Source organism: Mastigoproctus giganteus, chromosome 12, assembly GCF_048544385.1.
Source record: "Mastigoproctus giganteus isolate SK-2022 chromosome 12, ASM4854438v1, whole genome shotgun sequence".
NCBI classification, from domain to species: Eukaryota; Metazoa; Arthropoda; class Arachnida; order Uropygi; family Thelyphonidae; genus Mastigoproctus; species Mastigoproctus giganteus.
The window spans coordinates 100,854,944-100,871,410 of NC_143586.1; the positions used below are offsets into that span (position 1 = coordinate 100,854,944).

The 16,467-nt window shown below is 40.0% G+C and overlaps 1 protein-coding gene across 4 annotated transcripts in view; it reads right to left on the bottom strand.

The window, feature by feature from the left end:
• The window catches only part of LOC150077302 (tumor protein p53-inducible protein 11-like), a 388,464-nt gene that overhangs the window by 62,801 nt on the left and 309,196 nt on the right, over positions 1 to 16,467 (bottom strand). For all 4 annotated transcript variants that reach the window (XM_090385675.1, XM_090385672.1, XM_090385674.1 and 1 more), the window contains exon 3: positions 2,431 to 2,538. In XM_090385675.1, the coding sequence (XP_090241801.1) occupies positions 2,431 to 2,538 (108 nt within the window). The remainder of the gene's footprint in view (positions 1 to 2,430; positions 2,539 to 16,467) is intronic.

Genomic DNA, 16,467 nt, shown 5'->3' on the forward strand with positions numbered 1-16,467 from the left:
AGTAATGGTTCATTGAGCATAAAGATGACTTTACCATATTTCATTAGCTTGCGCAATCACAGGATGCCAACTTTATTGGGCATATATACTGATCATAGATCCTTTCTATGATCAGTATTCTGGCATATACTGATCATAGAAAGGATCTGCCATCATGCAGTCTGAGGCAACTGGGGACATGATAGGAGCTCCATTGGGCAGCCATGTGTGGAATGCTTTTATGCACTGTTTATTATTTGGTCACAAATACCTAAAAACCAGTAATTTGGTGTACCATTCATTTTTAGTATTAACCACAATGTGAGGAAACATCAGCTTCTGCTACATTAGGCAAAAAATAAATAAATACAGGGTGTATGAGAATTATCTTTACAACGTTGATCGTAAATAAAATTTTAATCGGGAGTTGCAGAACAATTTTGAAAGTCTTATCTTATAGAAAAAGCTTTCTAAGTTTTACTGAGTACCACGTGTATAAAAACTCCAATGGCTGACATTGACGATTTGAAGGAAAGAGTTGAAATTGAAAATGTTGAAGCAAACAAACTGCAGCGTACTTAGCAGGAATTGGAATATCGTTTGGATATTTTGCGCCTAGCTAATGGTGCCCACATTGAGTGTTTGTGACTTTCAGAAAAAAATTTAAATTTTCTCTGTTAAGGTGTTGCCTGAACGGTAATTCCAAGTCTCAATAAATTTGTAAAGATAATTCTCATACACCCTGTAAATAAAACCAATAACTAAATAAAAATGCAAAAATATATAAAAATTTATGCTTCCCTCCTCACATAGATAACTATCCAGCTGACTTTTGAATTTTCAAAGTTTCAGCCTCAATTACCCATGGAGGTTACTTATTCCAGAAATGAACAACATATCACCTAAAAGAAACCTTCCTACAACTTAGTGTGAATCTCTTCCTATATAATTTGAATTTATTACCCCAGTTCTGGAATCATTTAGAAAGAAATTTTTCTTTCTTTCATTTTACTGTCCCCACCTCAGAGCCTTATAGACCTCAATCGAGTATATCCTCTAAGGTGGCTGGTTACCAAACTCTGTAGTCCACTTATTTGAAGTTTTTCCTCATATGGGTGTCCTTTGAATGGATTGCACATCTTTGGGCCCTTTCAAAGAAGCTGGGTTTTTTTAAAAATATATATGTGGTCTCCATTCCTAGGCAGTATTCCAAGTGTGGTTTCACAATTTCCTCATACAGTGGGATTATAATCATACTATCTCTAAAAGCTGATTTTCAGTAAATCGTTGAAAGGACATCATCCTAAGCTGGATATCATCATTCTTCTCTTTCTTGGTGATTCCCTTTCTATCTCTCTTTCTCAGGGTGACTCAGAATTTTTTTTTTTTTTTTTTTTTGGCTGGTGCAGCATAAGCCTCAGGTTTCCTTACACCATATGGCTTATGATAATAATAATGGCTTTCCTTGCTGCCTGTCTACACTGCTTGGAGAACTTCATGATTGACCATACTGTAACTCCCAAATCTTTCATAGTTTTTAATTCAACCCTGCAAAGTGTATGTTATTTTGGAGTTACTATTCCCTAAGTGCAAGACCTTATAATTTTGTTGCATTAAAATATTGCCACTTTCCTGATCGTCCTTGAAGCTGATCCAAATTATCCTGATCAGGCGCTGCATGGTGCTGCCGACCATTAACCATTCTCCTAATCTTCAATATCATCTGCAAATTTGAAATCACACCTTCTCTACCTTCATCGATGTCATTTACAAAATTTATTTATTTTTGCTAACCATCTACTTATTAGTGATGGCACTTATGATTACGATGAAAAATAGAAAAAGAATATTATTTGATGAATGGAGTAACTTTATAATTCAGTTAAATTATAAAATATAATTTATAATTCACTGTAAATTTCTCCTTAGCTTACAAATTGAGTTTATATAATCAACATGTTATATGAACTTGTCATTTACAGACAATTTCCAGGCTAACTTAATTCATTAGTTTTAACAGTATCCCTGCGTATACTACCTTTTGACGAAGTGACCTAATTTTTAGGTCACTAAAATATTTTAACCATAATCTTTTCCATGACGCGGTGCATTATAGCCTTAGTTGCTAATGCGCCAATAAAACCTAAACGAAACCAAACCAAACCCTGCATATATCTTAATTTATATGCATTATTATTAAAATATTTTATGTAGGCAAGTGTAGTCTTCAATCAGTTGTGAGACCATGAACAACCACCAGAATATTGGATTACAAAATGAAAACGAAATTGAGTTAATATTTTTTTCCTTTTTGTCCCTGGATTAACAGTTTGTGCAAATAATATACGAATAAAAACAGCACGTGCTATTTGTCCTAGTATGACACATTGTGAGGGGAGTCTTTTTCTAATATTTCATTAAAATAATTTGAAATATATAAATTTTACTTACCATCAGTCCTCCAGCAGTAAACAAAAGAGCCATTGAGAAGTGCCACAGCCAGTAGCCACGTGGGAATTTGACATAAAGGTGTTCATTATGTCCCAATACCTGACTTATCTATAAAAGAATTACAAGACCCATGGTTTTTAAATTTTAATCTCAGTCATGAAAGTGTAATGTAATATTTCTTGCATTTATGAACGCAAAGTCAAAATTACACCTGAGCATTATCAAGGATATTCTTACACTTTTGTGCAAAGTATAAGGACCAACACTAGTTCTAAAGGTTACAACCATAAAATCAAAAGAAACAGGCTGTGGCGATTTGCATAACTGTGGCCGTTCAGTAGAAAGCTGGTGTACATGCAAAAATTTGAATCATAATGAGAGCACTCACATAAACAGATAAAAGCAGCAGTTCAGCAGCAATGTGCAAATTACCCAATGGTGAACACGATTGTTACAGATGTTCGATTGGTTTTATACAGTGCTACGGACAATGAAATGGCTAGTAGACAACATCTGGATAAATTTACCAGGGGTCGAATAATTGGGAAGGTCGAAATGCGAGGAGTGTGGCTACAGAGTTCAGTATCGCATCGTCTCACATGCATGGTTGGCCTTCAGAATGACAGGTACAGCTGTTCGAAGGACCAGTGGTGGTCATCCATGAAAAACAACGCCCAGCGCTGACCGCTATATACTCCTACAGGCCAAGAGGGACCGACACCAGACAGTGGGATCCATTGCAAACCAGCTGCACAGAATGCAGAATATCGCGGTTTACTGTGGCGACTCCACAAAGGTGGACTGTTTGCCCGACGGCCAGTACGCTGTGTTCCTTTAACACCTGCCCATCAGAGACACCGTTTACAGTGGTGCTTCGAACACAAGGACTGGACAGCAGCACAATGGGGTAAGGTACTCTTTACTGATGAGAGTAGATTCTGTTGAGAGGTTGACACACGGTATCACCCCGAAAAAAAATCACTGAAACAGATCAATATGGCGGTCGAGGCGTTCTCGTCTGGGGATGGGGAGGCGTTATCTTGGATGGACGTACACAACTCCAGATACTGTAACCGGTGCACGCTACTGTACTCAGGTAATCCTTCCCCATATGCATCTGTTCCGAGGTGCCATTGGCCCTGAGTTCGTGTTTATAGATGATAATGCCACACCCCATCGCACTGCAGCTGTCGATATGCGTTTAGAAAATGAGGGCATTGTTCGTATGGATTAGTCTGCCCGTTTCTTCCAATCTAAATTCCATGGAACACATGGGATGCTCTGGGGAGATGCCTAGCGACATGTCCCAGAAAAATGTTCAGCAGCTGAAGATGGCGCTGACAGAGGAACGGACAATGTTACCGAAGAACTTATCAACAACATTGTTGTAAGCATGGACAGGCAGTGGAAAGCCTGCATTGACATTGGGGATGGCCATATCTCCTACTGAGGACCACCTCTTCCCTTTGTTCCATATTTGGCAGTGATGTATCTGTATCATGGCAGCCAGTGCTATGTTGCCATTTTTGAATAAAGTCCCTCTGTATCATGTTTCCTTCATTTCTCTATCTCACGGGGTTCCTTTGGTATGCTTTTCCCATATTAAGGCCACTCCTATGAGAAGCCACAGGTGAAAACCTGACTAGTCCTTAAATTTTGCGCACCAGTGTATTATCAGGTTAGGTTATTTATCAGGGAGCAGTCCTTTAACAGTGTTGGAGTCATTTGAGCAGGTGCAGAAAGTTGGAACAATGTAGTGATGGACAGATCCTCGGGAGCAGGTTCTAATTTCCTGTGACGTAGTCCTGAGAAGGAAGTCGACGGAGTAATTTCTGCCTATATTTTTTTATCGACTGCGAACTTGTAGAGGTCGCCGTCCGAGGAATGTATAAACTGCAGAATTTGCACAGGTAAGAACCAATTGGATAACTTTAACCGGTTTGGGATGGCCTGAAGGGTTGGATTGGCTCTAAGGCTTGATACTTGGATTCTCCATCCTCACCTAGCCCAAAAGTCTGGTTCTGAAATAATGCCAACCGTCATTTTTATAGCAAAGAAGAGTCTTCTCTCATGAATAATGACAGGAAGACATCTGACGTTTAGAGCTGCCGCCATCTGGATGGTCTCTGGTGCAGGGCGAAGCCGAAATTTCCATATCGCACACTTCAGTAGCCAAAATATCTGTCTGAGTTGTGTTGTGGCAGTTGAGGCCCAGACTTCTGCGCCATAAAGTATGACCGGATAGAAACATGTCGATATATCTGGACCCAACAGCCTGGTCAAGGACATGCATAGGTTGTTGCATATGCATGCACTGGAGTCGACAACTATTTTCAGGTGGTCTGTGTGGTAGAAAGGAGAGCTGGTCAAAAATAACGCCCAGATCGGTGTGTTGCTGAACAGCAGAAACCGCGGATCCTCTTAGATTGGGTTGCTCCATTGTTGGGTTCCGTTTGAGCGAGAAAGTCAACTGTTTTGACTTCTCAGGTTTCATGTTAAGGCCGGAGAGGAAGGCCTAGAGATTCTGAATTTTATGTAGGATTAAGGCGTTTGTGTAGTCAGCAGTATCTCCAGGGTGGATAGCAGTGAACAGCTTTATATCATCAGCAAAGGTGATAATATCAGTTTAGCCCATCATGATACCAGAGAGGACCCCACCTTGTAATAGTTCTGGTGTAGTGCCATCGCAAACGATAATAGTCCTGTTCTCAAGCATTGTCTGAATAAATCAGAGCACGTCTCCGTCCTTGAGGTAGTACTCACATAGTAGTATTACCTTGCCAACACATGAACGGATATGGAACCAAATTCCGCCTGGATGTCGATATATGTAACGGTGATGTCTGAACCGTACTCAAATTACATTTGAGTTACATATGTATTAAAATTTGCTCACGCGTCTGAAATCAAATGCTCTGTGCACATTAATTACCTTTTTTTAAAATTATTTTTTTATATTTTGCAGCAGGTGCAAACCCTAGCAATTGATTTTTGCCGAACGGCATAATTTGCATTTTAGCTGCAGCTGAAATACACTGCCTTAGTTCATGCAATACATTCTTTTAAGGAGCACATGTTTGTTAAACGGACTGCCTGCAACCCACCTTATGATGGTGAAAAACCTCACAATCACAGTTTAAGACCGTCAAACTCAATGCTGAATGCCCCCTTGCTCTAGGAGTCTGTCTGCACTATTCAGAAAACTTCATATCTGACGGCGCAATTACCTTCAGGTCTTTTTCATTCTCGAGTACCCTGAGTGTAGTACCACACAGTTGGTACATTTCTCTGGGATTACTGCTACCCCAGGGAAATTACACTTCCCACCCAATCTGCTCAACTTTTCTAGATCCTGTTGCAGTAGCACAATCATTAACAACCTTTGTATGCAATAAAGAGTTCTTCCTCTTTGTGTCATCTGCAAACTTCGGCATTAAGCCTGATATACCTTTATCAATATCATTCATAAATATACAAAACAAAAATGGGCCCATCGCCAAAGCCTGGGGGGACTCTGCTAATTAAGGCCGCCGTAGCCTAGTGGTTAGGCGCGCGGGTGCATAAGTACACGTGCCTTGAGTGACCGGGGTTCAAGCCCGTGACTACTGAATACGGTGCTGTTTCTTGTATTCTGTCTATCTTGTGAACTCCTCTGACCGTTTCGTCGTCCCGGAGTATAAACAGAAAAATTTATTTTTATTTAATAACATTAGTCCACGAAGAGCAGTGTCCATTGATTACCATTCTGTCATCTTCCACCCAACCATTCCTTTATCCACTGCAGCAACTTGCCTTTAATGCCATACTGCTCCGATTTGTACAGTAGTCTTCCATGTGCAACAATATCCAAAACTTTCTTGAATTCCAAGTATGTGTGATATCAAAATTATTTTTTGTATTACATCATAGAATCCAATCAAATTAGTCAGACAAGACTTCCTCTTAACATTATTACTGCAGACTTGTCTTTTTGATCTTGCATTGGTTCTTCAACCAGTGACTTCATTATTTTCCCCGGAACAGAAGTTAAACTAACAGGTCTATAATTACTCGTGTCACCCTTTAATCCTCCCTTTGTGAATCGGGGATACATTTGCACGTCTCCAGTCCGTGGGACCTCCCCTGAGTCCAAGGACGCTCTCATAATTATGGCTAAGGGTTTGCTTACTTCATTTAATATAACTGCCTAGATCCCATCCACCCCAGATGCCTTTCTTATGTTTTATGTTTTAATTTCAACAATTTCTCCTCCATTTTGCTCAGTTATTACAAAATAATTTCACTCCCTGTTAGAGTTTAATAGTCCTCAAATTCCCCTCATGTGTGAATGTAGATGCAAAATACTCATTCAATTTGTCAGCTTTCTGAGCAGGATCTTCAACAGTCGTACCATTGATATCAAGTGGACCAATCTGATTCATCCTCTTCTTTTATTTAACTGACTTATTGGAATTATTTTGTGTACATGCAGTTTTTACTGGTTGGCAGAGACTGCATAATACAATAAATTATAAAAATATATAAGAACACTAATTCATATTTAAATTCCTCTTTATTCTCTTTGCAAGTTTATAAGTTGGAACAGGGGCTGTAGATATCATAAATCTTTAATCAATTTGCATTTCTTTTACTAAACCGTAATGAATGCTAATCCATTACGGTTTAGTTATCTCAGTTGTTTGAAGGTGATAAAGGACCTCCTTTTCCAACAACGGGAGATTTGTAATGTTCAATATTGTATTTCACACCGTGGGTTGCATCTATAAATAGGCCCCCTGCTACGTTTACGCTAGTACACTGAAAGGACAATTCATGGGATGCCTGGTTTCCGGCGCAATGCGATGCTATCACCTTTCTCGCTAATGGACAAACCCACTCGGCAGGTGTATAGGTTCACTGCATTCACGTAGACGGTAATTCGATGTCAGTATGGATAAACGTCGTGAGTTAACAGACTTTGAAAGAGGGATGTAGTGTGTGCCCAATGCATGGGTCACTATCGCGGAGGTGGTACAGAAATTGCACTATCCCCGTTCGACAGCATCAAGAGTGTATCGAGAATACGCCATTTCCGGAATAACATCTCATCGTGGAGAGCACTGTGGGCGGAGAAAAGTGGTGGATGAACGTGGCCGTCGACTTCAGTCTTTCATTGTTTCAGCCAAAAAGAGAGCAACAGTTGCACAAATCATCAAAAAAAAAACCAAACTATTATTTTTAGGCCACCTGAATAATTATTCATCTGCCATGCTATGTGGCATATGTCTTTTAATTTTGTGTGTGTGTGTGTTCTAGGGTCGATTTGTCTGTTTTGCTGCACGAACACCCCAGATTCTGGGGGAAAAAACCTTGCTGTCTACGCCTGAGACCAACTAACTCAGCCACGGAATGAAAAAGCCCATTAAAGTTCCTTGCGTTATCGACGGGATTGGAACCCGGGCCTTTTCCATCCGGTGTGGGGAGGACGGTGACGATATCACTGTGCTAACCATGCAGATGCACAAATCACCATCACATCATCATATGTGAACTTTTTTTGGTGGCACCCAGGCTAATGCCCATATCCACCTTGTATCTTGTTTATTCGAGTAGATCTTCCACATATAGGCCTGCAGTGTAAATGTGCCAGTGTAAGTGTAGTGTAGTGTAGTGTTCGTGTTTTTGGCAGGCCACTTAGCCACCAGGGAGCAGACGCCACCAGGGCATCCGTTACCTGGCACTCCTTCCTGGCATGTGAAGCCGAAACGGGGTCCATTAAATCTTCTATGCTGTAAGCACACAATCCCACACCCATCAGTAGTAGTGCAAAACTGATGGGTGCCCGCAATCCCGCTCCCAGGCCGCCCACACACACAAGGAACCAGCAAAAAAAAAAGTGTTTAACAAACCCACAAGATCGATATTCCGCATAAGCAAAATCTGCCCGACACCGGGGAAAAAAAAAAAAAGCACCATACATACCCATATCAGTATTATCTTCCTCATATTTAAGAATATAAAGACTCGTGCAAATCCGTTAAACACAACAAAAAAAAAAAACAACAAATTGTCCTACCCCCTAGAGAAACAGTCATCAATCTGGGGGGACAAACCCCCACAGACAGACACCCAATCAGTCTGAGGGGAGGAAAAAATGAATAAATAAAAAAAATAATAAATAAAAAAAAATATATATACAGTATATCCTCCTTAACATAATCACGAGGGACATATAGGTAGGAGCAAAAATTCTATTGGACGCTGTTTTGTTATTTTACTTGACTCTTTAGACATTACTTTTCCTAAAGCCCTTCTTATCTTAGCCAATGCACCTCAGAGGCATTTAATGATCCTCCCGCGATTTAAACAATCTACAAAAAAAAAATCCTATGGTCCGTCCTATTACAAACAGTACCGTATTTCCCCATGTATAAGACGCACCTTTTCTCGAAAAATTTGGGGTCTAAAAACTGGGTGCGTCTTATACAGTGGTTGTAGATGTTTTTTTACTTGCATTTCGCGCTTGTCTTTGCGCTCATTGTTTCGCACTTGTTACCGGTATATTAGGTTACGTTCTGACCAGAAATGGCTCAGAAAAGATTTTCGTACAGTGCTGAATTCAAGTTAAAAGTGATCCAGTTTGCCAAAGTGAATGGAAATCGTGCTGCTGAACGTAAGTTTTGTCCTCCTCCAACTGAGAAAACAATCCGAGACTGGCTACGGGAAGAAGAAACCTTACTGAAAACGCCACGGCAGAAGACGGCCATGAGAGGCAAGTTAGCAAAATGGCCTGATTTAGAGAGGGAAATGAAGATATGGTTTGAAGAGCAAAGGGCAATTGGAATTCCTGTGTCCACAAAGATGGTTCAGCATGAGGCAAGAAGAATTGCTGATGAAAAAGAAGTTACTGATTTCAAAGGAGGACACAATTGGTGCTTCAGGTTCATGAAACGGAATGGACTAAGCATGCGTACACGCACCAGACTTGCCCAAAAGATGCCTGAAAGCTATGAGCAGAAGGTCCTTGAATTTAATCGTTTTGTCATTCAATGTCGGAAGACATATCAGTTTGAGTTGGGACAGATTGTAAATATGGACGAAGTCCCCCTTCAATTTGATGTCCCAAGTGACAGAACTGTAACTGTGAAGACAAGTGGACATGAAAAGAGCCATTATACAGTTGTTCTAGCTTGTGCCGACGGACCCAAGCTGCCCCCTATGCTGAATTTCAAACGCAAAACAATGCCAAAAGAAGACATTCTTTGAGGAGTGATTGTCCACGTTCATGACAAGGGTTGGATGGATCAGGATGGGATGAAGATCTGGTTTGAGAAAGTTTAGAGCAGGAGACCAGGTGGGCTCTTACGCAAACCTTCCCTATTGGTGCTTGATCAGAAGGGCACACATAAAAACATGAAGAAGATTGCTGCAGAGCAAAAAACAAAACTTGCCGTCATACCTGGAGGTTTGACATCCCAGCTCCAACCACTTGATGTCAGCATTAACAAACCCTTCAATACTGCCATGAGAGACGAATGGAACCAATGGATGAAGTCTTAGGAAGAGTGAAGAAACCAACTATAGGAGAAGTTTGTACCTGGGTGAAAAGATCCTGGGATAATATCAAGTTTGAGATCGTTGTCAAGTCATTTAAAGTGTGGAATTTCAAATGCCATAGATGGAACTAAGGAGGAGGCAATATATGAAGACAGTGATTCGTCATCAGACACAGATGAGGACAAGCTAGTGGATTGGAGTTTTGACAGTGATGAGGAGTTGTTTGTTGTTGTTATTTGGTTTTTAGGAGCATTAGCAACTAAGGCCATATTGCTCCGGGGAGGGGTATGCGGTGGTCATTCCCTGACCTTTCCGCATCCTCCGTATTTGGTGGTCACGGGCTCGAACCCCGGTCTAATCAAGAAGCATTTGCTACGCACTGCTGCTCCTGCCCACCTGGCTACGGAGGCTCCCAATGAGGAGTTGTATGAATTTTATGATGAATAAAACTTGAGTTCAATAACTTTATGTAATACCTTTTTTTCAAATTTTGTGCCCCAAAATTAAGATGCGTCTTATACATGGGGAAATACGGTAATTATATTATCCCTTACACCACTTGGGGAATCAAAAACTCCATAATCCTCACCGTTCTCGGCTGTACTTACTTGAACTACTTTAACGAGAGATGGGCGGGTCATATCTTCATCATTCAAGGTCATCATTTTTTTCATATTTGTTTTAACAAATTTCGGTTTGTCTTTTTTTCCTTATTATAATAGGTTTAGGGTCTTTGATTTCCTTTTACCTTTATTTCTTACTGATGTCCGAGAAGATTCTTTTTCGAGAGACACTTGTCTTGTTGCAAAATCTACAGAGGAAGAATATGCTTCAAATTCCTGAGACCAAGTAATATCTCTGTCTTCTTCTGACATTATGTTACATGTATTTAGAAAAGTAACATAGAAAACAAAAACCAATTAATTCCCACAGTCTATCAATATATATGTTTATATAGACATTTTCCCCCACCCGGGATGAAATATGCATAACAGTTGATGATTTCCCCAAGGCGAGTTTTCATATCTCACCTCTAAGGGACAGGGGCGCCACAAAATTATGCACCAAATAAGTAATTTCAAGAAGTTTCTTTTCTTCAAATATAAGATCCTCAACCCCAAAATTAAGAGTTATAGCCATTTTAGATTTCTTTAAAAGTAGCCCAAAACTAGCCCCATGTTAGCCTGTGGGACTTTACCAAAATGTAAATGTGAATTCAAAGTAATAAAACACTAATACACTGTGCTGCCACTTTATTAGGTACACCCCTGCTGTGCACATAAATGGTTTGTCCCACAACGTTGCAAGTCATATGACCACAGTTGCGGATATAAATGCAGCAGAACAACCTTTCTAGTATCAGTTAGGTGCAAAACCGTAGCAAGAATGGGGAAAAGGAGTGATCTAACGGACTTCGAACTTGGCATGGTAGTAGGTGCTGGACAAAGCATATCTGAAACGGCAGTTCTCCTGAACTTTTCAAGTACCACAGTTTCAAGGGTGTATCGAGAACGGTGCAACAAACAGTAAAAATCCTCTCAACGGCACTCCTGTGGAAGAAAATCGCTTGTTGGTGAGAGAGAGAGAGGTCGGAGGAGGAGGATGGCTAGAATTGTGCAAACAAACAAACAGACAGACAGACAGCCAGCCAGCCCAAAATACAGTACTAACCCTAAAACACATTCAAATGTTAATTGGGTAATCCATCTCGCCACGCGAGCATGGCAAATCTTAGAAACATCAATACACTTTACCTAAACATCACTGCTGACCAGGTGCACCCTTTCATGGCACGGTCTTCTCCTTTGGCGATGCCGTCTTTCAGCAGTATAATGCGCCATGACACACCGCCCGGATTGTTCGAGACTGGTTCGCAGAACATGAGGAATACTTCCAGCTATTGCCCTGCCCTCCAAATTACCCAGACATCAGTCCCATCGAGCATCTGTGGTTTGTGTTGGAACAGCAACTCCGACCTGCAGCGTCTCAACCACGGACCTTACAGGATTTAAAGGATCTGCTGGTTACGTGTTGGTACTAGATACCACACGACACATTTAGAAATCTTGTAGCGTCCATGCCTCGCTAGGTACGAGTTGTTTTGGCTGCACATGGAGGACCAACATCATAATGTTTTGGCTCATCGGCGTATTCTCTGCAGAATATTCGGCAGTAATACAGAGCTAAAATAATTAAAAATAATTCCGACATCTGTTGAAGTGCAAAAAGCTATACCGACTTTCATATTAGCACTTCACTTTCTCCCGACTATCAATAATTGTTAACCGAATACTCATTAAAAAAATAAGAAAACAAATGTATCTCGCAGACCAGGTAAGCGCACAAAGTATCGATAATTCATTACTCCAGCTATACATTCTCTACAGACACAGCTAGTACTGGAAAAAAAAAAAAAAAAAAAAACACAACAAGTTGCGGAACACAATGAAAGCTATTTGCAAAGGAGATTAAGATTGGCACTACTTTGTATAGTAGTTTGTCCACGATGGGTACAGTTGTCATAAGTACATCTGCACTTGGGAAAAGTAAATGACAAATGATTTTTTTTCCTTTAAATTTGACACGCGAGAAATGGGGAAGTTCGCATCATGAAAATCAAACTATTCTGATTAATTTAACTTGGTAAAGAACAGGTGGTTAGTTGGGAATCTTTGTCATAAACATCAAATTAATCTGACATAAAACTTTTTATTTAAGTTAGATGAATCTCGCGCTTTCAAAATCTGAAAACGTTTCCATTATTGATGTGAATTAGTGCTGATTCACTTCAATAACTGCTCATTCAACAGAATTTCTTGATTGATAGTAGTGCTTGCCTGAATCTATTTTGCCATCTAATTAAAATCTAATATTAAATTCTTCGAAACTCCCAACCCATGGCGCTTCCGTAGCCAGGTGGGAAGGAGCAGCAGTGCGTAGCAAACGCTTCTTGATTAGACCGGGGTTCGAGCCCGTCACCACCAAATACGGAGGATGCGGAAAGGTCAGGGAATAACCACCGCATATTCCGGAGCAATATGGCCTTAGTTGCTAATGCTCCTAAAAAAAAAAAAAAAACCCACCCCATCTGTTACTATAAGTTCATTAACTTTTTTGCCAATTACTTAAATGCATTCTCGCCAGAATGTACAGGGTGGACAAAATAATGGAATCACCTGTGTAAAAGTTACAGGTAGGCACTAATATGGAGTTGGGCATATTTTGCTTTTAAAACAGCTTCTGTTCTATGTAGAATAGATTGAAATAAATCTTGAACTGTCTTAAGAGGAATATTAACCATTCTTCATGGAATGCTTCAAAACTCCTTGTGTGATGAAGGTAGAGGAAATGTGCTTCTCACTCTTCTCTCCGGTATGCCCACAAGTAAAGTTCAAGTCTGGCGATTGTGGACATGGTAGTTGTTTGTTTGTTTTTTAGGAGCATTAGCAACTAAGGCCATATTGCTCCGGGGATATGCGGTGGTCATTCCCTGACCTTTCCGCATCCTCCGTATTTGGTAGTCACGGGCTCGAACCCCGGTCTAATCAAGAAGCGTGTGCTACGCACTGCTGCTCCTGCCCACCTGGCTACAGAGGCGCCTTGGACATGGTAGATGCTTAGTCTCAGATTCATACTTCTCAAACAAAGGTTGGACGTATTTGGCTGTGTGTATTGGGCCCTATCATCTTGAAACATGGCATTATTTGTGGGAAACAACAATGTTTGCACCCAGGAAAGAACCTGGTCACTCAGAATATCAATATTATCGGTGTCAGAAAATCGGGGCGATGATAGGACCAAAAAAATACCAAGATATTGCTGCCCGAACCATTTTTGATCCTCCTCCGTGTTTGACGGTTGGCACAAGACAGTCAGGACAATGCACTCCCTTTGTTGTTTGTTAGTTGTTGGAGCATCGGCTTCCGTGGCCATAATGCACCTCCCAAAGTTTTGCGTTTTCTACTCTGATCGCTTGCAATTTCAGTTCAAATTAATGCCTGATTAAAAATCATTCACAGAGTATTTGATGGAGAAAGGGAGTTTGATTGTATATACCAATTTGTAGTGACTTTTGCTTTTTAAATCTGATTATAAAAGCCAATAATTTTCGATAGTGAAAACCTCTTGTATATTCTTTTCTTCACTTAATGTTTTTCAAAGTTGGAGCGTCTTGAATTTTAGTTACGGATTTAAAGGCTGTTTTTCTTAAGTTTGTTAAGGCTGGGCAGTCTTGTTTGTTTGTCATTTGGTTTTTAGGAACATTAGCAACTAAGGCCGTATTGCTACGGGGATATGCAGTGGTCATTCCCTGACCTTTCCGCATCCTCCGTATTTGGTGGTCACGGGCTCGAACCCCAGTCTAATCAAGAAGCGTGTGACGGGCAGTCTAGTAGCAAATGTTTAGCTGTTTGTTTACATTTACATGGCACTGATTACATTGGGGCGATTCTTCGGTTCTAAGTAGATAGGAATGAGTAAGATATGTATGTCCTATCCTTAATCTGGCAAGGATTACTTCTTTTCTGACATCTCTTTCACTGGACTTCCACTTCTTTAAATCTAGTTTAATTTGATAGAGTTTATTATAAGTTTGCTCGCTCCATATTTTTTACTATTGTTCCTTGCTGTTAGCTTTGATGTTATGCCTGTAGTCTGTATATGGTACTTTGGTGGTTGAAGAAAGGTGTCTGTTGCCGTTTTTTGCTGCATGGTCAGCTTCTTCGTTCCCTTTAATTCCTGTATGTCCAGGGATCCAACAAAAGATTATGTTTTGTTTTCTTTTTAAGGAGCTTTTTGAGAGTTGCTTGAATTTGCCTCAGAGTTGGATGGAGATTCTTTGTGTCACACTGTATTGCTTGCATTATACTGAAGGAGTCTGAAGATCAGACTATGGAGTAGCTTTTGATGCCATATTCGGTCTATTGCTAACTGCAGTCCCTTTGACATTCGCCAAAGATACCTCTCTCTGATGTTGGAAAAAGTGTGAATGACGATTCGTCTGAAAATATGGCATGTTTTCAATCATAAAGTGACCAGTTTTTTGTGCCTCTTACACCACTGCATCCGTCTTTTTAGCATTATCATCAGTAACAAGTGCTTGGCAGTAGCAGGCTCTACACGAAATCCTGATAAAATAGTAAAAAAAAAAAAAAAAAAAACCGGCTAATAAGCCAACATAATACTCATCTCAATCCATATGAAACTAACTACAGTGAATCTAACTATAGATAAAATCGAAAATCTGTGCGATAGCGCGATCATCAAGCAAAACCAGATTCTTGAAGAAAACAGAATAAATTACTGGTCCACAGAGAACCCCTAATTGCACCATTCACTTGAGGTTGTGCAGAACTTTTCAGAACCGCAAACTGTAAATGAATGCTGATAGAAACAATTTGATCTATATAATAAGATCAGTTCTCGTCAAGAAATTTCCACTTTCTGCTAGTCACGTCTGTTTGATACGCGGAACTGACCTTTATTTCGGGCTGAAAGCCAAGTCTGGATTATAAAAGCTATTTGTGATCAAACTAGCGGGTTAGATTTCGACCTTCAAATTCTTATATTACATACATAAAACTGGGAATAACCTAGAAATTAAACTGTTAATAAATTATATTATAAAAATCAATCTACTTCTGTTTTTTGACATAAGAGGCTATAAGCTGTTGTGATGTACCGCTGGTAGCAACTTGCTATAATGAACATTTGAAAAATAACGTACAACTTCACTCTTTAGTCACTCCGAAGTCACTTTAGCCGTACAGAGATCAGTTATATAACTAAACGAAGTTTTCAAAAAAATAAATATAGTGAGAGCCACTTATTGTAATCACGGATAATGTTATCATTTTATTAAGATCAGACGTTTACGACTTTTTGGAAGGAACAAAGTTTATTTTAATTAGCCTTTGGTTTTTGTTATCACTTTTATTGCCTTACTGCGGTTTATGCATGTGCAGTAAAATTGATTATGTAACATACCGATTTGTTCTTGAAACTTTGCTAGGTGGGATGAGGAGGTTATTATCCCTTTGTATAAGGCCATGCTGGAACCATGGCGTAGCCAAGATTTTTGGTCAGCAGGTCCATTCACAAAAAAGACACCAATTGCCTAAATGCTAACCTACCTGTTATTTTTGGTTTAAGGGGTTACAACGTACCTGCTGACCCTATCCTGGCTACGCCACTGGCTGGAACAGGTTCAGAGAAGGGCAACAAGGTTGGTGAAGGGAACCAAAGGATGTTCTTACCTAGAAAGGCTTTAGTTCTGCAAACTGCAGCGTCACCTGTGGGAAGATCTAATTGTGATTGAGATGTTTAAAGCCTTGAATGGATTGAGTAAGCGGAATGATAATGGTATTTTTCTGTTAGCTAAGACTACACACATGAAGAGGCATAAATTCAAGTTCATCGAAAAAGAAAATGTAAATAGTTTGTTTGTTTGTTTGTTATTTTGTTTTTAGGAGCATTAGCAACTAAGGCCATATTGCTCCGGGG